Source organism: Penicillium waksmanii (assembly GCF_028829765.1).
Source record: "Penicillium waksmanii strain IBT 27052 chromosome Unknown utg000009l:1.0-4314994.0:1.0-4318279.0, whole genome shotgun sequence".
Lineage (NCBI taxonomy): Eukaryota > Fungi > Ascomycota > Eurotiomycetes > Eurotiales > Aspergillaceae > Penicillium > Penicillium waksmanii.
In genome coordinates this window covers 3,008,048-3,031,582 of record NW_026643255.1, presented here as the reverse complement: position 1 = coordinate 3,031,582, position 23,535 = coordinate 3,008,048, and the positions used below count along the sequence as shown (strand labels likewise).

Sequence of the window (23,535 nt, the reverse complement as noted above, 5' to 3'; positions counted from 1 at the left end):
GCGATCTGAAAGCCGGCAATGAAGTCATGAATACCGAGACCGAAAAAATTATTAAAAGTATTCTCGCCGGTCCAGCCCAGCTGGTTATTGTTGGGGATGTTCTAAATTTCCACACGACGTGTGAGATAAATTACAGACATGGGACTTGCAGCGCTCGGGAGAGGCGTAGCCGACTGGACGCTGGACCCCCTCCTCTCGCTCCTCGCTCCTCGTCCAGCCAAATTAAACAGAATACGAGAGGCGATTCAAGCGTTGGGGTCCCACCTGCGGGCCCCAGAGACCGTTGTCGCACATCGATGCGCTCGGAATTTCGCCCACCAATTCTCTAGTGGGATGGACCGTGAGCTGCTAAAGTGGAATCGGGCAGAAATCCGGCATAAACGGTCGAGAAGCGAAACGATCTCTCAAACTCAAAGCTTTCAAACCCAAATAATTTAACGAATGGGGGATGGGGAAGTTTCGTTCTCAATACCCCACCGAGGAAACTTAATAAACATATACCGACTCAGAGTGGAAGGTCCGGATGTTCGAACGATCAGCCTTAGAAAAATCTAGGGCTATGATGAAACGACGGCCTTGATGGTGCGGAATTCCGAGCTGAAATGGCTGATCCGGGCGAGAGTCCCATGAACAGGGATGATCTTTGGCCCCGAAGATCTTGTGTGTAAGCCGTCCATTCTCGACCCCCCTCCCCGATCGATTCCGGGTCTTCGAGTCGATTCAATGCAAGTGTGGCCGGATCGTGGGTGGGTTAATCTGCTACTCCGATCTCTACCGTGGTAATGAAGATGTTAAATGGCTAGGGCTTGCATGCCCAGATATTTAGCGACTGAGATACTGCATTCATTGGTGGTGAGTTTAATAGATTAACTGCACACACCAATGTGCCTGAGGGCCGTGATCCAGACGAGGGGCGATAGATCGAAAGGAAATGGGGCATTTCCAACCGCCATCAGTCACCAGACCAAATTGGTCTCCAAATTTGTTCCCTTTGTTAATGAGCTGTCCAGAGGGGCTGAGTGGATCTGTCCACATACCGGCTACTCCACTTTTCAGGTCGTGGATTTTGTCGATTGTGGTAAATCAGAAGCATGGATGTATCTCAAATACTAGTAGTACAATATTGAGATATCTTGATATATCAACGAGGTCACGGTGAGTGATCAGCCCCTCCAGAATGTACTTACATGGGTATTATTAGTATATTGTGTGCCACCACCATTAGTACGAGAATATATTACCAAGCCTGGTCCAGATGGCAACGGTCAATACCACTGCAGACAACTGCGCCTGGTTCGGACTAGTCAGGGGCACCAGTTGGCCCCTTGACCAATCAGCAGCCCCGGGGAACTCATCACGGGTTTTAGGTGGGTTTTACCTCAACACACCCCCCCCATCCTGATAATTCAACCCGCTTCTTGTTCCAGTGGACTCTCAAGCGAGGGCCTCGGTTCCATTTGGAGGGCCCATTCTTTGCCCGACGGAGCTGGTCGTCCGCCCATCCGCACAAAGAGCTAAAAAGTTCTGGGCTCAAGGAAGCTTTGCAGTGCTTTGCCCACACTGGGTCCGCCAACAACGGCTGTCAAGCCTCACCGGCCAACAACGAGACCCAGAATATGCGCTAGCCCATGTTTGCTTTTCTGCCCCCCCCTTCCCTTCCCCTCGCCCTTTTGGGTCTCGCGTCCGCGCGCTCCAGTTGATGCCTGCCCTGAATTTCACAACCTGGAACATACGGTAGGGTTTTTAGGTCTGTGCTGTATGATCTCATGGTCCCACAGCTTAAGATGAGGATCCGGATTTCCATCTCTCAATGATGCAACACGCTCGGTCGCTCCGCCTTTTGAAATGAACTGCGAACTGTGATGTTCGGTGGGAACTCTTGGACGGGCGCGCTCCGTTCACGAGTTTTTGGTTCTCTTCGGATAGATCCACCAGGAGCCGACCACAAAAAATCAGAAAAAAATAAACAAACAGAAGACAAAGGAATTGACAACAGAGAAGAAGAGAATGGTCATTAATAATGACTTTCGAGTGATTCCGAAAAATAGAAGGTGGAAGGTGGGACGGCATGTGTTGATAGCCTCAACCAGACTTACATCCGCAGATTGTGCTACTCGTATGCTATGCTGTTCCTGTTCCTATCCCTACGCAGCACACCAAGATCAGATCAGATCAGATCCGATCAGAACCTGGCAACCTGTGTGTGTACATATGTACTATGTCCCACACCTGGACCTGGATTGTGCTGCACGACGCAGGAGGCGGCCGGAGAAATAGTCATGGCCATTCAATGCATTCAATGCACAGCCGACAGCATGGCTGAGGGGTGGGCTGCAGCTCCGTCGAGCACACGAGCGCGGCTATTGGCTATTCGGCGAATTTAGAAGGAAACATTGCATTGTCCGGGGCTCTACTCCGTAGCTGCAGTAACCTTGGATATCGCCTCCTGCACGACGCAGGAGAGACATCTGGAGCAGCTGATGCAGGTTCCCCGTACGCAAGGAGTATCATGATTTCTAATAATACGCGCCTCAGATCAGATGGTGTGGCAGTGGCAGTGGCAGTGGCAGTGACAGTGGCATGGAAGGAATGGGAAGAATCCGAATTAGAAACCGATCGGCCAAATCTAGGTCCAATTCAAGTTCGTTCAAGTGTTCGCGCGAATTGGGGGTTCCCGCGTCCAGACCCTCGGAACGACTAGCGTTCAACTCTTTGCTTGGGAAAGTTCTTAATGACGCCTACACATTGTGTACATAGTATATGGAGTATGTACTCCGTACAGTATACAGTATACAAGTATACCTATCGTGATCATCTTGGACGCGTCAAGCCCCGCGCTGGTATCTCATCAATTAACGAGGAGTCCAAAGGTGCAAAGCCTCCGCAGTTGTCGCGGTGGCGTTCAGCCCCGGGTCCCACATCGCAGGGAAATTATAGGATGTGATGGATGCCCCATACTGTATTTTACCTGCAAGGGACCATACCCGCGGTATCAGAAGTACCACCACCACCATGGATACTGGCCCGTCAGGGAAGACTGCACCATGGATACACCTTCGGGAGCTGTTGTTTACCAGGTACCAGGTACGAGTTAATTATAGGAAGAAGTATAGAGACTCGGTATACTGTATCCTCATGCAGAGAGTGTGCCCAGGTGTGTAGAAAGAAATCACAAAATTACCAAATAATTAATCTGACTACATGATCGCCTGAACGGTGGGCTCGACGGGGACGATCCGGATCCAGATCCCTTTTTTTTTTTTTTTTTTTTTTTTGCTTTTCTTTTCCTAGTGGTGTTTCTAGCCCGATACTTACGATACTTTTTAGTACGGGAGGACTCAGTCCATATTATTCATTACTCCGTACCCGCGGAACACTTCCCTCCTCCCCCATTCCCATTCTCTCATTCCCGGATCGCATTCTTCAAGACTCTCACTCTTTCGTCTTGTCGCTCTTTTAACCAGCCTTTTGTCGCGCATGCGAATTCGATCTTGCCGTCCTGTCGTACCAGATCCCTCCAATTCATTGCGCCCCATCCAATCTGCCTCGTGTGATCTGTCGAGCAACCTCAAACCCGCTGCTCACTATTGTCTGTGATTGGCGCTCGACCCCTGGACATTCCAGCGACACACGGTACGCGAATAGACCAAATCGCGGGGGCCATTCATTACGCGCAATCTTTTGCCCGCCCCTAAAGAGAGACGCACTCTGCTTCTGCTGTCGACATCGTCTTGCGCTCGATGGTCATGCCGCTCATTTCATTCTCCACATAATCATTTACCCAGTAAGCGGAGGGAAACCTGCCCGATTGGAGACGTGCCATTCTAGAATTGGGGGAAATTGAACGAGACTGACACCCAGGCGATAGTCACTCACTCTCTTACTATACCGTCCGCACCTCATACCCGAGGATTCTCCTCGTCGGTAGTTGCCCTCCTACCCCAACAACCCGGAACGCTTCGAGCCCACAATGAATCGATTTCGCAAGAACAAGAAGGTCAAGGAGGTGAAGGATACTTTGGGTGAGCTGGAGGGTGGCTCATCAAGTTCCTCCCCCTTTAGCTTGAAACCGTCTAAGAAGAAGGATGCCCCCGAATCGACACCACAGCTAGATTTTACCGCAGCCCTCCCGCCGACAGATGATTTTCGAACCAGCCTACTAATGCCGAAGCTGTCGGCCCGGTTCAGCATGCTGAGAGAGCAGGACGACCCGGAATCCAAGATAGGCAAGGCTAGTGATGACAGTGTTCTGTTTCCCAAGCGTGCCTCTCGACTGAACCTCTTTGGACACAACCCCAACATGCTCACCGATATCGACGAAGTATCCTCCAATGATGGCAGCTGCCGACCTTCGATGGCCCTGGGACGTACCGACTCTTATGCTTCCGGTGATTTAGGATATGGCACAGACGATGATCGTTCCCAAAGTGGTAGCATGATGAGCAGAGCTCGACGAGCGGATGGCAACAACCTATTCGGAGGCCGACAAAAGGTGTATCGGATCCCTGTACGCCCTGGCGGAGTCCCATCGCCCGTTTCGCCTGGCGCGGCGGCTAGTGGGATGGGCAGGGCAGTGTACGAGCATGACCTAAACCTGTCCGCTTTCCAAAAGATGAGACGCAAGGAGAAGGAGGAAAGAATGGCCGCAGATGAAGCCGCACGCGACTCCATCTCCCACGAATTTGAAGACGCCAATTCGACTAGTTCGTCACACAACCGCACAACTTACTCCTCCACAGCATCTGGACCTACCGTCGACCCTCGCACATCAACTGCAGCCACCTCGATCGATGAGAGTCAATTTGGTTCATCTCAGTCACAGCCACCTTACACAGGAGCGCCAGAAGGTCCCCTCGAGGCTCGGCCACCCTCCGCTATGTCTGCCCCACGAAATGGATCTGTCCGAACCCGTCGTCTCTATGGCCAGGGCTTAACACAGGCCGCACAGAGCCAGCAGAATTCGACCTTGAATCGTCTTGAAAGTCTGAGTCGCCAGCGTTCCGGAACACCAGATTCGACTTTGAATCGTAATTACTCCCGGAGTGCCGTCAACCTACGTGATCGACTGCAAAAACTTGCCATTGCGGAGCCAGCTACGACGTCTCGACCAACCAGCCCGCCTTCATCCGCCACATCGCCGAAGCAAGCGCCAGTCCTCGAGCCGCTCTCCAAAGATCGTATCTCACCTACTGCTGCTACCTTTGGAAACGCCCCTCCCCTGAGCCCCCCGTCTAGTGAAACTGGCGATGGTGCTTCCTTGTTAGCTGCAGCATTAAACCCGGAGGACCACGGCAAAGCAACCGCCATGGGTCTCTTCAACAGACCTGCCACTGGCTTCGATGAGCAGGCATTCTCGCGCCGTCAATTAGCGATGCACCAAGGTCGGGCCACTCCACCACGCCGATCCTCGCCCCCACGTCAGGCTCCTCGGTATGAACCTGGAGGTCGCTCGCGAGGCATGTCTAAGTCAAGCTATCGGTCTAGAGCCGAGTCAGGTTCCTCGCACTATAGCAGCGATGCTCACCATGGCATGGATCAGTCCCGGGATGCATCGCCTTCGCGACCTGGAGTGAGAACCTTCTACGCTAACTCGACTGCAAGCGAGTCTGGAGATGAAGGCGATGAGCGCCCGTCTTACGAGGTCTCTTCTGTTACATCGGAATATGGACAATCCCTACGCAATTCAAGCATCGCCTCCAAACCACCTACGCCAAATGGTGAGCATCTCGAGACTCTTCCCGAGGTCCGCTATTCGGATCTCGGCGACCTTAAGCCCATTGAAGAGAATTCGATGCTGGAGGCCACTGTGTTCAATGAGGATAGCAACGATCTACCTCAAAGACCCGACTCGTCAGTCCTTCAAGCTGGATTCGGCCTCAAAGGAATCAGTTCTCATCTTCGCCAGGAGAGTGACGTATCCTCCATCTATCCTCCTCCTTCCCCTCGGCTGCCACAATACGAGCAGGGTATCCAAGAAGCCGCTATTCCCGAGAAGCACATCTCTCCCGCCGAGGAGATTCCCCAGGAGGACGCCACTCGGCCATCCACCGAGCAGCCAGAGACATCGAGCCCTCGGGCATCCTCTCGACACTCTTCTGAGACGACAGTGAACCGTTCCAGCGAGGACTCCTCAGATAACGGGACCTACGAAAAGGATCCGTCGTGGAAAGAAGAGCTCAACTACCATCACCGCAGGGATGGCAGCACTGAGACCCAGAGGGAACGAGAAGAATTTGCCATCGAGCTCGCGGAGCGGCGCAAGAAGGTCCAAGAGAAACTACGCAGCGTAGCCGAGGGCGAGAGTCGCCCTGGAAGCCCTACGACTGGTCGTTCAACTCCGGATCTGACTGGACCCAAAGCCGGCAATGCTTTCTCTCTTTTGAAGCACAAGTCAAGCAAACCGGGCTTCCAGAGACCCGATCAGAATGGCTTGTACGGCTTTAACAGTTCCTCTACTCCCGCGTTGATAGAGGAGACTTGGCGCCACGATGAACGGCCCCAGACGAACTTTGGCCGCAACGCCAGTACCCCCCATGGTTCCAACCGAACGATCATTCCGATCTCGAATGCCGACCATGACCCGCAGGAGTAATGAAGAGTCCCGCGAGTCAAGCCGCAGCCGTGGTCCCTCGCCGCAACCCGGTTTCCGATCTCAGAGAGACCGCTCGGGATCTGAGGGCTCAAGCCGATCCAAGAGCCGCACTAGACACCGCGATCGCGATGATTTGCAAACTGTCGAGGAAGGAACGGTCATTGCCCACGACAATTTTGTGATGCCGGACAACTTCGAGCCCCCTGTACCCGCCTCGGTTCCCGGCTCGCGGCGCCAATCGTCGGAATTCAATGAGCCTCACGCTGGCATGTATGACCGCTCCCCTTCTGCTGCGTCGGGCAGATTTCGCAGCGCAAGCCGTTCTGGTACCCCCAGCTTCCATTATGAACGACCTTTCCAATTCCCGCAGGCTGCTCACCCTCCCTCAATCATTGGTGCAACTCCACGACCATCTCCCGCGACCCCGGCCTACTCGGCTAATGCAACCCCTCCGCTGAACGATGTTCCCTCCGACCAGTCTTCGACATCTCTGGCAGCAGCAGCTAGCAGTGCGAGCACCCTGCCCCAGCGTGCTCCCGGCCACGCCATGCTCCAAAAGCGCCCTATCAACAAGAAGCTGATTTCGGAGCCGACCTTCCTCTCATCGACATCGAACGTCCCTACTGTTGGCCTCCCTCCAGGTGGTGCTTCTCCGCCAAACGGTGCACCCCCTCTCCCTCCGATGAATCCGCGTCGTCGCCGTGGGACCCAAACAATTCTCGGTGCCTTCCGCACTGATAAACACGACCCATCTCGGTCTGGATCCCCGGCTCCCAGCTTCTCAGATGAACGTAGCTCCTTCGTGGATGATGAGAAGCGTCCCCAATCTCGCAACCGTCTCCGCAAGACATCCAGTGCGGGTGGTAGCTTGAGCGCCCGGGCACGCCAGGAGGCAATGGCCAGCCCTGCCCCTGCTGTCCCTCAATACCCCCCGCCCGCCATCCCCGTTGACGGTGGCATGTTCTAATGAAGTGACTCTTTTTGAGTAACTTTGTGCGATATTCTTTGAGCACATTTCTTGTCTCTGTTTTGGCGTCTAGCCAAATATCCACTCCTGGAGCCTCTTTTCTTTTCTCTCTCTCTCTCTCTCTCTTTCCCTCCCTCTCTCTTTCTCTCTCTGTTCGTTTTCATTTTTGCTGTTTTACTCATACTCTTCACGACCATATACCACCTGGGGCATTTTTGAGCGTCTGTCGTCTACTCTACCAAAGATACATTTTCCTTTTTGTTCTCTTACCTCATTTGTTTGGCAATCCAAACAACATCATACAACCAATTTCTTTTTTTTTGGACAAATATTTTCGAGCAAAGGTGTAACCGGGTGTAATTTTAAGTAATAAAAAGAATACATAGTTCTCTTTTAAATTTGCAAGTCTACTTGATACGTACTACGTAGTTTGGCGTGGAAGATGTGGGCGGGGTGATTTTTGCCAGACACGTGATCAAATTAGCCCTTGGAAGTTTATGTGAGTTCAAGTTTATTTGAAGAGTCTACAATACTAAAATGTTGATTCTCTCCATTAAATGGTAGAGTATTGAATATCTAAATGCAATGGAGAGAAGAGGGCTTGTAGTTCGCAGTCCAAAGATGGGCAACTACTAGTACGTCACAAATGGCAGGGCCTGGAGCAGACGCACCTTCCTCAACTGTAAGTAATTAGCGCACCTTCCAACTTGGAAGTTGGCTTCTTGTTGCTCCTTCCCGTTTGCAATGCTGACAATCCGTTGCAAGTAAAAGCCCGGCTTCCACACTTTCGATTGATGCTTTGTCAACCCTCCCCATCTTCAACTCAACTTCCAGCATCTACTTATTTCATCTCCTACGTGTTTCACAAACAGTCTAGAGATCATCAAGCTTTCCTGTCTTTACTCAAAGGGAGCATCTGGACTGCTGAGGCAGATTGGCCCCGCCCGCAATACCGACTTGCCATTACAAGAACTACGACTTTTGAAGTCCTAGTGGACTCCGGCTTCCGGCTTCCAGCTATCCTGAGAATTGAATCACTACTGTTTACTCTGCCGCTCACCCTTTGTTTTATCGCCTTTTGCTTTGTCTCCGAATCCCGCAAAAATGTACTCCCAGGACAAGCAACATTACTCTCGCACCGTTTCTCGCATTGCCGCTGGTGAATATGACGCCTATCAAGAGCCACTTTCGGCCGAGAGTCTGGGATGTTTACTGTCGGATCATGTTCAGCAGAACCTTGCTCAGGAACGGATACGGGAGATGCATACCTTTCAACGTGTCATGGAGAGAGAGAAGCACTACTTCGAGTTTCGGCACAAAAAGGTTAGGCGTTTCAAATGTGACAATCCTGAAGATAGTGATACCGAGTATGCGCTTTTTCCCACCAACAATAACGAAGTCTGGGGTTCCGGAGTTAACAGTGATATCAGCATCAATACTCCTCCGTATGGAATCCCCTACGACTCCGAACAGCCATTTGGCTCCCCAGACCGTCCCGATGAACGGATGACCTCAACCCCTGTTACCCCTGTTCAAGCTCACAAATATCCCCACCCTGTCCACAAAGCTGTATCCAGTATGTCGGGGGATCTGGGATTGGGCCTGAGTTTGCACAAGGAGGATACTTCCGAGGCAACCTCTATTGCTGAGCAGATCCCGACGGTCGAAATCTCTCCACCGACACCACCTGTCGATGCCGCGATCCCCAAGAAGAAAAAGAAAAAGGCCAAACGCAAGCTCAGACACACGGGGAAGAAAGCCAAAGCTCGGGCTGTCGCCGCCGCTGCTACTGCCGCCGATCATGTCATGTCGTCCGAAAAATCCGATGACAACGAGGATACTGTTGTTCAAGCTGAAAATATCTCGGCTTCATCTGATATCGCCAATAGAATCGAAGCGGAACTCCCAGAGAAACCGGTTACCTTTACACCAAGCTCATCCTCTGTCTCCGATAAGGACTCACTGAATTACCGGCCACCATCTTCAGAGATTGATTTCCTGACTGCTGCTAAGCACGACCTAGCCCAGCATGCTATGGGCATCACCCTGGCCATAAATAGGGAGGGCAATGGGAATCGGACGTCGCAAGCTATGGATAGATTTGACACTTCAGCGGCTGTGGAGATTCCGGAAGAAGCTTGGGAGCTCCACGAAGCTTGCTTTGCTGATGATGAGCAATCCCCCGAGGATATCGCTCCCATGTGGGATGGATATCAATCACTTGTTGAGGAACGACAGACACAGGTTGAACCGGTATATTTTACGCAATGGGATTCTCCATATCCAAACATTGTCTGTCACACCTACTCAATTTGCGCGTGGCAGCCAGCTTGTAGATTTCACCAGCGCAAGGTGGGCTGTGGTTGTTGGCATTGTCCACTGCCTCAGCGAAGTTGTTGTTGTGCCCATGCGCCGGTAGACTGTTATTACCATTCACTGGTGCCAGAAGAGAATCCGAACTACCCCGAACGTGAATACAAGCACGACGGTTCTGTTTGGCGAGGTCCATTCACTTACCGAGAGTACCACACCTCAGTTACATTCACTACACAACGGGAAGTATCAATCCCGTCATCACCTCACCATTCTTCTCTCTCTTTTTTCTTCCCTTCCTCACCCTCCCCTCCCTCACACTTCTTCCGATAGAGATCCTTCTTTAACCTCAACTATTTCTGATTTTGTTGACATTCGCACTATGGCCAGCTCTGCTGCAAAGCAGAAGTTGGCTGGCCGCCCTCAACCAGCGATTCCTCTGTCGTCACCAAGAAGCTCACCATCATCTTCTCTGCCATTTTCTAAACCATCAACACCCGACGATGAACTCACTCCGCCTGTATCTGCCCTCATGGAGTTGAGCCGAAAGTCTCGCTCGGGCTCGAGCTCTCAATCTCCCCAATCTACTGCCGCAAACTCACCCTCCCCCCCTGTTGAGGTTGAGAATTCCATGTCAGCACAGTCCACTGTGATGCCTCCCACACGGGATGAAAACACCCTTGACTCGACCTCCAATACCCCATCAAACGGGACCACCGCTAATACCTCCTCGAACCAAACCATCTCCCAGCTGAATATCCCAACCCAGTCATTCATCGAGCGCAAGTCATGGGCAGACGTTCTTCGCCTGCCGCCCGATTCAGATGTCACCATTGAAAGTGCCATGAAGTCTCCATCTGAATATTTCGATGCCAAACAGAGTCCGAGATCGTCACCTGAGACATCCGGTCCTTCTTCCAAGAAGTCTACTCCACCCAACAACAAGAACCGATTTTCTACCCAGCTCACTGCAGCTCACTTTCGCTCGGAGCCAAACCCCTCCAGCCCCTCTCCACCATGTGCACGAAATAGCTCGACCCACCCCTCGGGTGAGAGTTCTGCTTCGTCGAAATCTTCTGGCAAGATAGCCAAGTTTGCCAAGCTCAGCAAGGGTGTGGTGATCAGCCCGTCTCCTTCCAGCAAGACCCCAAGAGGCAAAAAAGACAACAATTCCTGGAAGAAGCACCAGGTATCGGACCCGCTTCCCTCACCCGACAGCTCGCGCACCGTTTCGCCTGAAAAGCACGACCAAAACGACAAGGCAGAGGATACCAAGCAGATCGAGAAGAGCGAAATTCCATCTAGTCACTCAAGCTCTGTCTCTCAAGAAAAATACCCCGAACCAACATTGCCGCTTGCTGCGGGTAGCCCCAACATCCTTGAGAACCTTCGAGGTCAATTCGGCAATCCAGCCTATTCTGACATTCAAATTCTTGTGGGATCCCAAAAATCCCAACATGCCCAAAACTTCGGACCAGGCTCAAACTACGAGGTCTTTTATGTCCACATGCCCGTGCTGCATCTTAGCCCCTTCATGCGTCAGATTATCGAGGCGAAGGCATACGGACACAATGATGGCCTCCGCTACATTCATGTCATCCTCGGTCCTTCTTTCAATTTGGTTCCGGCTTTCAGTATGGCACTCCAATGCCTGTACAGTACACCTCTCATTACAGTCAAAAATCTATGGGAGGTGGTATTGAGCAGCATAAACCACGGTCTGGTTTATGGCAAGACCGTAGGGGAGTTTCAGCCGGGAATCGCAATGGTCCATTTTTCCCTGTGCTATGCTGTGTCCGGCTTGTTTTTGAACCTACCTGAAGTCATCAAGAGAGGTATGGAGCTTGCACATGGTCTTCTCGCGTGGAACACGGTCGAGCTATTTCTCCGATTCGGAATGGAACCCTCGGCCTACATGATGACCTGCCCCGAACTGTGCGACGATATGATCGGTTCCCCAGCCCTCAACAGCAGCAATACCGGGGAAATATGGCCACCAAAGATCAGCATGAGCCACATGAAGGAGTTTAATGAGAAGTGGCCTGGCGTGACCACCAAAATTGCGTTGCAATTCATCGCAAATGCGATCACACCCGACTTCGCGGTTTATGAACGAGCCCAGTCCAAATTCGCCCCGTCTCGCATTACAGGTCCCCTGTGGACTCTACCCAACTCACAATGCTCGGACCCAAGACTGGAAAGTCTCAAATTCGGAAGTTTTCCATCATACGCAGAGACCGCGCCGACCGACCCGTCTGTCCTCGTCCCTTCCGCGATGCTTCTGACTTTGCCATTTTCAGCATTCGCAAAGCTCCTCATCATCCTGAACGAGCGCGGAACAGCTCGAGTAGACCTGATTTTGGAAGTGGTTCGCTTGCGTGAGGCGCGTCGCTTGCAAGCAGTCAGGCAATACCAGGGTCAGCTCTGGCCCCCCGGTACCATCCACGGGCCAAGCCTGGAAGAGCTCGCATATCGCGAGTTCGTCATATGCGACGACTCACCTGTCAATCCGAGAGGCAAGAACCCACAGGCATGGGTAATGCGTGTATGGGTAGGGCTCTCACATCCAAAGATGGAGGCACTCAAGAGAGCGCACGAGGAGGAGAGGGAGTAGGAGGAGACGGACGGGAAGGAGAAGTGAACAACATGGAAGGAAGTGGTATCGAGGGCAATTTGTCTGATTTTTTTGTGGAAGGTTTGATCGATACCAAATATTTTCCTGTACCATTACCATGGGAGGATTCTTTTTTGTTTGTATCCGACTATTGTCGGATTTTGTGTAGTTTCATCCGTTAATGAGATGAAAATATGGGATAAGAAACTTTAAAATCAGCGCATACCATAGTCAACACGATCATATTAGATGAGTAGTCTCTAATTGTAATTAATTCGGGTTTATCTCCTCCTGTTGGGGTTCGAGTTTGATACCTTGAATAAATTTGAAGATTTATGTACTGGTATCGGCAGTGATATTTTAGAAATTCAAGTCTAAGTTTCCATCTTCTCCTCCGCAGACTTCAATAGGCATGTGGGATCTTTTCCTCTTCCATGTCGCACCCTATCATATACTACTACTACCCACCCATAATGACGAGTAGCTCCCAAGTCAAGGACCCCCCCGTATATAACTACTCTCGGTCCACCCAGACTCTCTCGTTTTTCATTTCTTTCCAACATCGTTGAAAGTGCCCACGACCCAGAATGCCCCTGTTAAAATGGCACAACCCATGGCCTGGTGGTATCCCCTCCTTCATTCGCCGACACGAGAAACCGGTCGAAGATGTGGAATCTGCCACTCGGGCATGGAGGTGTTTTGTTCGTGAGGAGTGGGTCGACGCCGAGGATACCGCCGCAGAGACGAGCCCTAATCGAACAGTGAGCAACAGCGGACCAGTAATTCCGCGATGTAAGTTTTCAGCTCATATATTCCCGAGCTTTATACGAGTGGTGCTCATGTTCTTCTGTCCACTTTGGAATAGAGCTACGAATCACAGGCACTGCCAGATGACGATTCTTGTTTTGAAAATCCTGAAAAGGTAAACCCTCCACCCAATCCATTCTTTGACCTGCAATTCTAACTCGTGTCTAGGACGCTTGTCTCGTTGAGCAGTAAATGTACGATCTAAATGATGTCTACGTCTGTCTTACCGAATGGACACCCGAAAAACAAGCCCTGCTCGCCAAGATTATTATGGCCTTGTTTTAATTTGACGGAAGCTTTGAAAATATGGTAGACTATATCTCGATACTACTACCATTCGAAGATAACAAAGGGGACATTGTGGAAAAATTCAAGTTTCTTCAGAGTGTTGTCCGACCAGACTTTTTGGATATGCACATGGCGCTGGACGGAACGGTACTTTTCGCAGACCGCGCGCCCAACTGATCATCGATGACCGGACTCTGGAGACCGGACTGGCACTTTGGGTTCAGTTTGAGTCAAATGGGACAAAGGAGCGGGTCTACAGGGTTCAAATGCTAATGCAGGAATTTGTGTACATATTATTGATGTCCAGTATAACGCGGACTCATTGGATAATGCACTCGTATACTTGGAGGATGATCTTACTACTGTATAATATCTCCCTTTCTCGGCGTCCCGACACTAGCGGCATTTCCAACTTGAACAACATCACCCCTCTGAAACCCATTATAAGGCCGAGAGTCGATATTCGGTGAACCCGTAAACCTAAATTCATGCCAACATTCCAAAGAACGCTGAGAATTTTGCAGATTTCTTTTCTGTCTCTATATTCTCGGCATTGTAAATATCAAGCGAGGCCTAACTTGAAAGATGGATGTATGGGACCCACACGAGACGAAGGGCGCTAGTGACAGATATAGTTTAGCTTAGATCCTACCATCCAATCATCGTGCCGGCAAGACCGGGGAAATGATGCCGATCGGAGGTATGTTTCGCGGGAGTGTTTTTCCTAAAAGAGCGAGCAACAGGTTAGTGATACCGCCGGCGGATACAAGGTGGAGGATAGTTGGCGTGGGTTGGTTGATCTAGTGAGGCAGTAAGACTGACTTTTTCTCTAGATGCCGAGTCCATGTTTCTTGTCAAGCCCCCCCCAAACCCATGATCGAAGAAGCGAGAATGGAAATGACGAAGAATGTAGAGATAGGTCGAACTTCCAGTCCCACCCTGTTCCTGAAACCTCAGCAGCCTGATTTCCCACGAGCAAACGACTTCCTCGCCCATTTCGACGTTCATAGCATTCAATACCGATGTTTGCCGAGATCATCCTGCAGCCAGTGGACTGGAAGCCATCACGTCCCGATCCCGGCCCCATCGAACTCCCGAACGGCAAGAGGCGATGGAGACGGAATCAAGTCGCCTGTGATACATGTCATGCTCGACGAGTGCGATGCGATATGGTATTCTCAAACCCATGCTCTTGCTGTAAACACAAGGATATGGAATGTGTGATAACTCGTGAGCGAAGAAAGCGCGGACGAAGGGGAAGAGCCGAACGAGCCGATGCGAAACAAATACACGAGACTTTGGGGGTGCACGATACCCCAACAATCCAAGGAGAGGCGAGAAAGACCGAGACGTGCTCCGTCGATGAATCATTGCCAGTCTCATCCCCGACTGCCACAGATCCGACCACACGGCCGAATACACCAGGAATCGACAATATTAAGGTCGGGAATTGTTCAGCTTCGGAAACGCCTGGTTCCTGTTCAGATACAAGCAGTTCTCAAATCCTGGAAGAATTAGGCATGGGCTTTACAGAAGACTGTTTACCAACCGCCCATCTCTTTCGGGGGTTATTCGACTTGAGCGCAGAGCACGATCTCGCTTTCCCATCACTCCCAGATGTCTACACTGCAGATGACATTACTCTAAATCCCCATGCAGCAAGCGAGATACCCTCCGAGTCGTCAACGCTCTCTCCTCGTGCAGTAGATCTGCTTTCTCCGGATTATGAATCAAAATTTCGATCTGATGATATACCATATGGTACTGAAGGGGCCGATACTATCTTGCTGGTGGATTTACTGGAGACCGCCCTGTACGAAGCTAATATGCCAATATCTTGGTCTCCGACGACGAGGATGGGAAGTGAGCTATTTTGTTGAGATCCAAGCTTATATTTTATACCACCCCTCCGAGTCTACTCCAAGTCAATTGGGACATGAAATAATAATAAAATTTCACAGGAAAATCAGTGGTAGAAGAGAGCAAAGTGGAGAATTTGGAACTTTGCGATATCAAGAACCCGTTGAGGACAAGAACCATTCCAGAATTACGAAAGGCATTGTCTAGGCATGGTAGTTATTACGATTTCGTATCCGCTGCATATATCCGTCAGATATCCGTAGTGGACAGTAGTAAATTGCTGCCCAGGTGTTGGATATCTGGAGCAGATAATCGCGGATAACCATTCCAACGGAACAATAGCCGAAGCCTCGACAGTTTACCATAAGACCAGGCTGTTTATGCTACAGATCACAGTCGCCAGCAACATTCATATTCGAATGATGATTGAGTGAGTACTCAGCACCCTGTGATTACAAAGAAGAGCCTTTCACTGTTATGCTTATTGTATGGTGTTTTTTTATTATGTGCAATACTAACTCAATATACAAGCAATGAGCTATTTTCATCCCTCGTGTCTATCATTTCATCAGAAACATTTTTCCAGGCCCAGCCGGAATTTTCCCATCTATGTAGTTCCATTTATATCAGAAATCAAAGTTGTGACCGTGGTAGTCAGAGCTTATCGGGAAAACCGAAGTTCTTGCCGAAGGGAGGGAAGACGAAGCGTTGGAGCTTCTTGTTGGCAGTCAAGTCATCGGAGTACTTCTTGATGGTGGCCAGATCATCGGCGTCCAGGTGGATCAGATCCTTGCGGTTGGCCTCGATGCGAGCGGGGGTGACGGACTTGGCGAGGACGGAAGAGCCACGAGCGACTGGGATTGTTAGTCTATGCTTTTTCTTGCTGTTTTTTGGAGGGTAAATCTGGAAATACTTACTGTGCCAGCTCAGCAGAACTGTAGCAGGGGTGACGCCGCGCTTGTTGGCCACTTCGACGATGGGCGCAGCAGTGAAGAGGGGGCTGCCAGTGCTACCAAGAGGACTATAGGCAGTAACGTGAATGCCCTTCTGCTTGCAGAAGTCAACGATCTCCTGCTGGGGCAGAGAGGGGTGGTTCTCGATCTGGTTGGCGGCAGGGACGGTGGTTGCTTGAGGCAAAAGCTCCTCGAGATACTGAACGCTGTAGTTGGAGACACCGATGGCCTTGGCCTTGGCCTTGCTCAGCTTCTCCATATCCTTCCAGGTAGTGACATGGCTGTGGCTGTGAACAATGTCTCGGCTGCCATCTGCCAGCTTGGGGAAAACATTGTGGTTACCTGTTTTAGTTTCTTGTCAGCCGTGAACTTTTGGATCTAATCATCAACGGACTTGAATGCTCACCCTTGGAGTTCATGGCCAGGGGCCAGTGCATCAGGTAGAGGTCAACATATTCGAGACCCAGGTTCTTCAAGCTGGTCTCGAGACCCTCCTCAACGCGTTCATGGTAAGAGCACCACAGCTTGGTGGTGACGAAGAGATCCTCGCGCTTGACAATTCCGGCGTCAATGGCCTTCTTGATGCCTTGGCCAACCTCGTTCTCGTTACCGTAGCAGAAAGCACCGTCAATGTGACGGTAACCAGCCTGAATAGCGTGATAGACAGCATTGGCGACCTCGCCGGGGGCGGATTGCCAGGTTCCTAGACCAAGGGCAGGGATCTCAGCCCCAGTGTTGAGCTTGAAACGGACGTCTGCGGCAGCCATTGTGTATTAAAAGGGTGTGATTGAGATTGTATTTGAGACTGAGAATTGAGAGAAGTTGAAGAAAGGAAGAGAAAACAAAAACAGAAAGCGCGCAAGAAGAAGTAGCCTCGCGGTTCGAGATAAAGATGGGCCGAAGTCTCCCCCCACGCGGGGGGCATTTGAACCCCGCCATTTCCTATTTTCCGCTTTCCCCCTCGGATATTCCATCAATCACCGTCTCTCGTCCCGATTCCATTCAGTTCGACGTGGGGGAACTCTCTTTGCACTGGGAGAGGTTTCTATTGAAGCTTTTGCTGCGTATACTGAGTATTCTGAGTATACTGAATACCAACTGATGGATTTATGCACGCATCGATTTGGGTCATCATATCGGCAACCGGGCAGATCTCACTTCTACGATCGGAAATTCGTCGGCGAGAATAACCAGGAACGGTACAATAAGGGGAAAGAACGGCCAACCAGCCAGCCAGCGACGAGGAATGGGTCAGCCGGAAACCAGAATCCTCGCGGGGCAGCGTCAGGGCCATCCATGGCATCGCCTGACATCACATCCCCACGAATCCACAAAGGATCCACCTTGATCTCCAATCAGAGACCGTTCTGATGTTGCCTCCAAACAGTCTATCCCGGCCCGGATTCCAGAATCCGTGATATTTGCTCCATGATGCTTGTTCGCCCCAGCCTTCGCTGCAAATCATGGGCAATCCTATGGGGAGACAATCACACACAGGGCAATATTCCCCGGACTGCTGCAGTACCATCGGAATTCAGACGCCATTGTCGATTCTTTATAAAAATGGATCAACTCCAAGGTCATCTCGATTCTTCACACAACCACCTTGTCAAGATCTGAACATACATACACCAGACTTGACCACTCCATTATCTCATCCGACATCACAAATTTTCCATTTAACCTTTCAGCACAAACCTCCTCTGTTCTCTACTCTACCTTGAACATCCCACCCACACCCTCAAAATGGCACCCGTCGCCCTTGAGAACTCACCTGCCCCCGTCATCCCTAATAAGATGCGGGATGGTCAGGCTCTGGAGGAAACTTCCGACGCCGTCGATGAGGTCAACGTTTTGAAGGCCAACATGAAGAAGGAGGTCGAGAGGAAGGAGGCCGAAGAGAAGGGTCTCTTTGACGAGTCCGAATTCGACAAGGAGAAGGACAAGACCAACTTCCGCCAGTACGAGGACGCCTGCGACCGCGTGAAGAACTTCTACAAGGAGCAACACAGCAAGCAAACCGTTGCCTTCAACCTGAAAGCTCGCCACAGCTTCAACAGCAAGACCCGCGCCGAGATGACTGTCTGGGAGGCCATGGAGAAGCTCAACACCCTCATCGACGAGTCCGACCCTGACACCAGTCTTTCTCAGATCGACCATCTACTGCAGTCCGCCGAGGCTATTCGCCGCGATGGCAAGCCCCGCTGGATGCAACTGACCGGTCTCATTCACGATCTTGGCAAGCTGCTCTTCTTCTACGACGCTGAGGGTCAGTGGGATGTTGTTGGAGACACCTTCCCTGTCGGCATCGGCTTCGACGAGCGTATCATCTATGGCCGTGAGTCCTTCAAGGACAACGAGGACCTCAACCACCCTGTCTACGACACAAAGTTCGGCATCTACAGCCCTGGCTGCGGCCTCGACAAGGTCATGCTTTCTTGGGGTCACGATGAGTACCTCTACCACATTTGCAAGGAGCAGTCCACCCTGCCCGCTGAGGCCCTCGCCATGATCCGCTACCACTCCTTCTACCCCTGGCACAGCGCCGGTGCCTACGAGGAACTGATGGATGAGCACGACAAGGACATGCTCCGCGCCGTTAAGGCCTTCAACCCCTACGATCTGTACAGCAAGAGTGACGGCATCCCCAGCGCTGAGGAGCTTAAGCCCTACTACATGGAGCTAATCAACGAATACTTCCCTACCAAGGTTATCAAATGGTAGACGTGGGATTTGGAAAAAATCTCCTGACATGCGCACATTTTCAGTTCTTACTACCCTGTTTAGATTCCCATATTTTGTCTTTGACTTTACCATTATGAAGCGTTTGAAACCATATAGATGACAACGAATGAATTATTTCCTACTGTCCTTTTTAGGACTGTGTACTTCCACACACATCATTTATCTTTCTCCATCTTCTCTGTATTCTCAAAAAAAAAGTAAATATAGTCTTCAGTTAGGCCAAATAATTTATTTGGCCCTGAGAGTGTAAACCAAGGTTATTCCAATCCGAAGTGCAATTCTCGCAGCCGGCTAATTTCAATAACCGGGACCTCGTTCCTATTCCCGATCCAATCCACCATGACGTCGATTACCCGGCATTCAAGGCTCTAAAGGTTCGATATTGAGACGATCACACTGGGCCACTAAAATAGCGATATTAATATCGTAGTACTTCTTTTCCAGACTAAGACCAAAGCAGGCAGTGCTACAGTCCCCTTGTTGACCTGTTCTCGTCTCGGCCTTCTAATCGCGAACAAATAGCTACCTAAGATAGAATAGATTGGCCAATCTGCTCCGTCTTAGGTAGCTACTAGTCTGCCATTATAAGGCGGTCGATAATGGTGGGCAATAGGATGTTTCAAGCTCTTGCAACGCCCCTGTAAATGAAGTAAAAGTGTACGCGACCAATACCATTCATTTCGTTTCTAATATATGTCTGCAATTTAACAATTCTATCTTCAACTTTACATACTAACATGCCAGTACACTTAAAGACGAGAAACCTCAGTCCTGTTCCCCGCCTCATCGAAGAAAATCTTCTGGTTAGAGATCATGGACTCCTGCAGCGCAGCTCCAATCCGCACCGCCTGCACAGCAGCAGTGAGTTCCAAAGGAAGAGGCTTATTATCCAGAACAGCCGCAGTAAACTCATTCGCCTCAGTGACAAATGCGTACTCGAACCGATCATAGTATGTCTGAGGAATCTCGCGACGAATACCAGTCTCATCGTACATGCTGACATGGTTCATGGCTGGCTGGGTATTAACAGCGAGTTTACCCTTCGTGCCAATGATTTCGGTAGTATCTTCCTGTCCCGCGGCCATCATGCGCGAGGCATAGAAATAAGCAATCTTGCCGTCGTAGAACTCAACCAGTCCAACCGCATTGTCGCGGTCGTTGTGCTTGCGTAGATCGGGCTCCACGGCTGTAATTCCTATCGCTGATACAGACTTGACCTTGCTGCCGGCGCCGAAGAACCACAGTGCCAGGTCGATATCGTGTATAGAGCAGTCAACGAAGATACCACCGGAGAATTCCGCGTATGCGACGAAGAATCCGCTCGGATCGAGCTTGTCGCAGGTTTGGCTGCGGAGAACGGAGGGCGCGCCGATGGAACCGGCTTGCATTTTGTTGTAGGCGTCGCGGTAGGACTTGTCGAAGCGTCGAGAGAATCCGCACATCACTTTTAGGTTGGGTTTCTTGTTTGCGGCGTCGACGACGGATTGGGACTGAATTGGGATAAGAATTCATAAGTTAGCGAACGAGATATTCAACAATTGCTGGCGTATCAATTGCAACTGAGATGTTGCAGGTAGAAAACTTACGACTTCGACACTTGTGGACAGCGGCTTCTCACAGAGAACGTGCTTGTCGGCTTCAATTGCCTTGATTGCCTGCTCGGCGTGAACTGCGGTCGCGGATGCAACCACAATAGCCTCCAAGCCCTCATGCTTCAGCATGTCGTCATAGTTCTGGTACAGCGTCACGCCAAAAGGCACCAGGTGTGTCTTGGCCCATTCGAGCTCAGCAGGGTCTGGTGAACTGGCGGCGACGAGTTCAGCGCGAGGAGTACGCTCCAAGAAGTTCAGGGCGTGACGCTTGCCCATGCGGCCGAGACCGGCGCAGCCGATCTTCATTCTTTGGCGGACATGTTGGAGATGGGATGAAGGAGGAGATTAGGCAAGATTCGTACAAATCGTTATACAAATGAAACGAGGGAGAGAAAATGAGGAGTGTTGGAGAGCAAAAAAAAGAGCGGGCGAAGCTACCCCGGCTTCTTAAGATCGGCGGATGCGGAGCTGCGGAGCTGCGGAGGTCTTTCTCCGAGTAATTTTGTGGGGTCGGAAAGTGACTTCCAGCAGTGTAGACAGACAGTAGACTCTCGTGAATTATAGTATGTACAGATTATTCATTCAATCTCGGGCTAAAGGTATTTGGAATCCGAATTCCATGTGTTCGGATTTATGGGTTCTCTGCCTCTGCCTTCTTCGACTCGCGTCGTGCTGCCCGGCGCTTCTCGAGAGCTTCGGGATCGACAAATCCGTCACCTCGCATCCACACCAGCCCCTTGCGCAGACCGCTACCTTGAACAGCGGAAGGATTGGCTTCGAGTAAGCAGCCGATCGCAGCCCACGATGCCACCAAAATCCACATATCTCCGCCACGACGACCCTTCCACAGTCCACGCTTCACACCGGTCTTCCAGGCCGAATCAATCGCAGCGCGGAAGAAGTACAGGAAGATATTGCGGTTGCTGCTAAGGAACATAAATGGCAGTCCACCCAGGGCCCCGCTAAGGAAGAAACGCTTGGTAGATAGTGTCGAACGAGGCAGGGTACTATTCAGCATACAGACACTGCCCCAAGCCACACCAATCGCCACCGACAGAACGGCAGTCATCTTGATGATGCGCTTAGAGATGGAGTCAATAGATGAGATGGGCTGAGTAATAATGCTCTTGATCTTGGGGATGCTCAGTGCTAATGTCACCGCCGTGAGGAAGCGCGCCAGAGGGGGCACGGAGAGCAGGATGTGATGCAAAAAGGCCGTGCTGCAGCTTGGTACACCTGGATGCAGAAGAGCGCAGGAAAGGTGCGTGATCGATGGGTGCGCAGGTCCTGTAATTGGAGAGATGGCCGCCACCGCAGAGGGAAGGGTATTAGGGTCGCCTGGGTGTAGGATAGGAGACACAAACGCCCTTCGTTTTGTTAGTTTTTAACATTTTCGTAGGCGGGCAGCGTTCAAACTTACGGCCAGCGAAGATCCGCAATAGATGCCAGGGAGTCCACGATCTGCTCCTTCTCCGGCCAGGCAATGTTGGCTGGGAGCGACTCCGGTCGGCCGGGGATGTAGCTCGGGGAGAGCTTCATAATGACATTTCCAAACCACTACCGCAATATATTAGGCCAAATTCAAGGCATCAAGGCGCGAAAGTAACAAACAACTTACTTTGGGGGTTGTCTCGCGATCAAACACAAAGGCGTGGAAAAGCTGGGCGCACGACACCGGCATCAGCAGCCAACTGCCGAACCACCACGGGCGCTTATCGAGTAGCCCCTTGGAATCCACGGCATTAAATAAGAACTCCAAGCTTCGCACACTCCAGTAAATGGCCCCGGTTAACCGAAGTTGTTCCTGCGGCATAATACCAACAGCAAGACCGGCCAAACTTGCGCCGACGGCCGGGGCAAAGCGAGAAGTAAGCGCGCGCGAAATACGTGGATTTCGCTCGCGGAATGGCTCGGCATCTTCGGTGCGTAGATTTGCTCGTAGTCGGACTAGGAACCGGTATAGAAGACGGTGGAGCAGAAGTAAAAGGGAAAGGGAAAAGGAAAGACGGAGGGTTGGCGATCGGTGAAGCGCTGTACGAGGCTTTTTTCTAGTCGGTCGCAAAGATCCGTTAGTCAAAGGTTGTAATTCAGAAATCAGAAAATAAAGGAACTTACTCGGCCGCGCCACCTCGAACCCGACTCATGACGGCTTCAAGCAGCTTCAAGACAAGCCCAGAACCCACAAAGAGACGCAGCGAGGCGCGCAGAGCGGCTTCGCTGTGTCGGTTCTTCGACTGGGCCATTACATCGAAGCTGGAAGGCGATATGAGCTTCGCTTTGACGTTGGGCGCACGTTTGGCTGCAATGCCGTGAAGGACCCGGTACTCTTTCGCACTTAGGGTGACGCGCAGGGCATTTTGGAGGATGGGGTGGATGGTTGGGGCCTTCGCGGGGCTATCCCCAGGCACCGCTGGTGTGGCCTCTGAACTCGACATTGCTGATCTTGGTCCAAGATACCCAGGTCAACCTCCCATGGTGGAGTAGGCGTAGGCGTGGGAGTGGCAGTGGGAGTTGGATGTTGAGATGAGAAGGGGGAAATGCGGGAGGAGGTTCTCCGCTCGAGATCGAGATCGAACCTCGGCCAAATTCCCTGGCGTCTTGCAAAGAAACAAGAAACCCCCGACTGTTATGGGGCTACGGTCGCAAGTGATCGATAGTATAAAAGCAAAGGGGGAAAAGATCAAATTTATAGAGAAGAGAGCAGGGCAGAATCGGGTCTATACATGAGTGGCCAAGTGCAGTTTTACCCCGGATTTCCAGTCACATGCAAGGACTGATCCACGTCATCGCAAGTACCAACTAAC

General features: G+C 51.2%; 8 protein-coding genes across 8 annotated transcripts; 5 read left to right on the top strand and 3 right to left on the bottom strand.

The window, feature by feature from the left end:
* Positions 1 to 3,970: 3,970 nt before the first annotated feature.
* Positions 3,971 to 7,559, top strand: N7481_011478 (uncharacterized protein; the record flags this gene model as incomplete). Its single annotated transcript, XM_057270697.1, has 2 exons — positions 3,971 to 6,524; positions 6,598 to 7,559. The coding sequence occupies 2 exons, from the start codon at positions 3,971 to 3,973 to the stop codon at positions 7,557 to 7,559; spliced, it is 3,516 nt and encodes a 1,171-aa protein (XP_057117871.1).
* Positions 7,560 to 8,663: 1,104 nt separating this feature from the next.
* N7481_011477 (uncharacterized protein) lies at positions 8,664 to 10,205 on the top strand (the record flags this gene model as incomplete). Its single annotated transcript, XM_057270696.1, has 1 exon — positions 8,664 to 10,205. The coding sequence occupies one exon, from the start codon at positions 8,664 to 8,666 to the stop codon at positions 10,203 to 10,205; it is 1,542 nt and encodes a 513-aa protein (XP_057117870.1).
* A 49-nt stretch (positions 10,206 to 10,254) lies between these two features.
* On the top strand, positions 10,255 to 12,486 carry N7481_011476 (uncharacterized protein; the record flags this gene model as incomplete). The annotated part of the gene is made up of 1 exon (XM_057270695.1): positions 10,255 to 12,486. One exon carries the CDS (start codon positions 10,255 to 10,257, stop codon positions 12,484 to 12,486), a length of 2,232 nt encoding a protein of 743 aa, XP_057117869.1.
* A 587-nt stretch (positions 12,487 to 13,073) lies between these two features.
* N7481_011475 (uncharacterized protein) lies at positions 13,074 to 13,758 on the top strand (the record flags this gene model as incomplete). Its single annotated transcript, XM_057270694.1, has 2 exons — positions 13,074 to 13,278; positions 13,637 to 13,758. 2 exons carry the CDS (start codon positions 13,074 to 13,076, stop codon positions 13,756 to 13,758), a joined length of 327 nt encoding a protein of 108 aa, XP_057117868.1.
* Positions 13,759 to 16,095: 2,337 nt separating this feature from the next.
* N7481_011474 (putative glycerol dehydrogenase) lies at positions 16,096 to 17,161 on the bottom strand (the record flags this gene model as incomplete). Its single annotated transcript, XM_057270693.1, has 3 exons — positions 16,096 to 16,295; positions 16,359 to 16,736; positions 16,801 to 17,161. The coding sequence occupies 3 exons, from the start codon at positions 17,159 to 17,161 to the stop codon at positions 16,096 to 16,098; spliced, it is 939 nt and encodes a 312-aa protein (XP_057117867.1).
* Positions 17,162 to 18,140: 979 nt separating this feature from the next.
* N7481_011473 (inositol oxygenase) lies at positions 18,141 to 19,118 on the top strand (the record flags this gene model as incomplete). Its single annotated transcript, XM_057270692.1, has 1 exon — positions 18,141 to 19,118. One exon carries the CDS (start codon positions 18,141 to 18,143, stop codon positions 19,116 to 19,118), a length of 978 nt encoding a protein of 325 aa, XP_057117866.1.
* A 770-nt stretch (positions 19,119 to 19,888) lies between these two features.
* Positions 19,889 to 21,037, bottom strand: N7481_011472 (putative NAD binding Rossmann fold oxidoreductase; the record flags this gene model as incomplete). Its single annotated transcript, XM_057270691.1, has 2 exons — positions 19,889 to 20,629; positions 20,726 to 21,037. The coding sequence occupies 2 exons, from the start codon at positions 21,035 to 21,037 to the stop codon at positions 19,889 to 19,891; spliced, it is 1,053 nt and encodes a 350-aa protein (XP_057117865.1).
* Positions 21,038 to 21,362: 325 nt separating this feature from the next.
* Positions 21,363 to 23,166, bottom strand: N7481_011471 (uncharacterized protein; the record flags this gene model as incomplete). Its single annotated transcript, XM_057270690.1, has 4 exons — positions 21,363 to 22,098; positions 22,152 to 22,288; positions 22,350 to 22,779; positions 22,847 to 23,166. 4 exons carry the CDS (start codon positions 23,164 to 23,166, stop codon positions 21,363 to 21,365), a joined length of 1,623 nt encoding a protein of 540 aa, XP_057117864.1.
* Between the last annotated feature and the right edge of the window lie 369 nt (positions 23,167 to 23,535).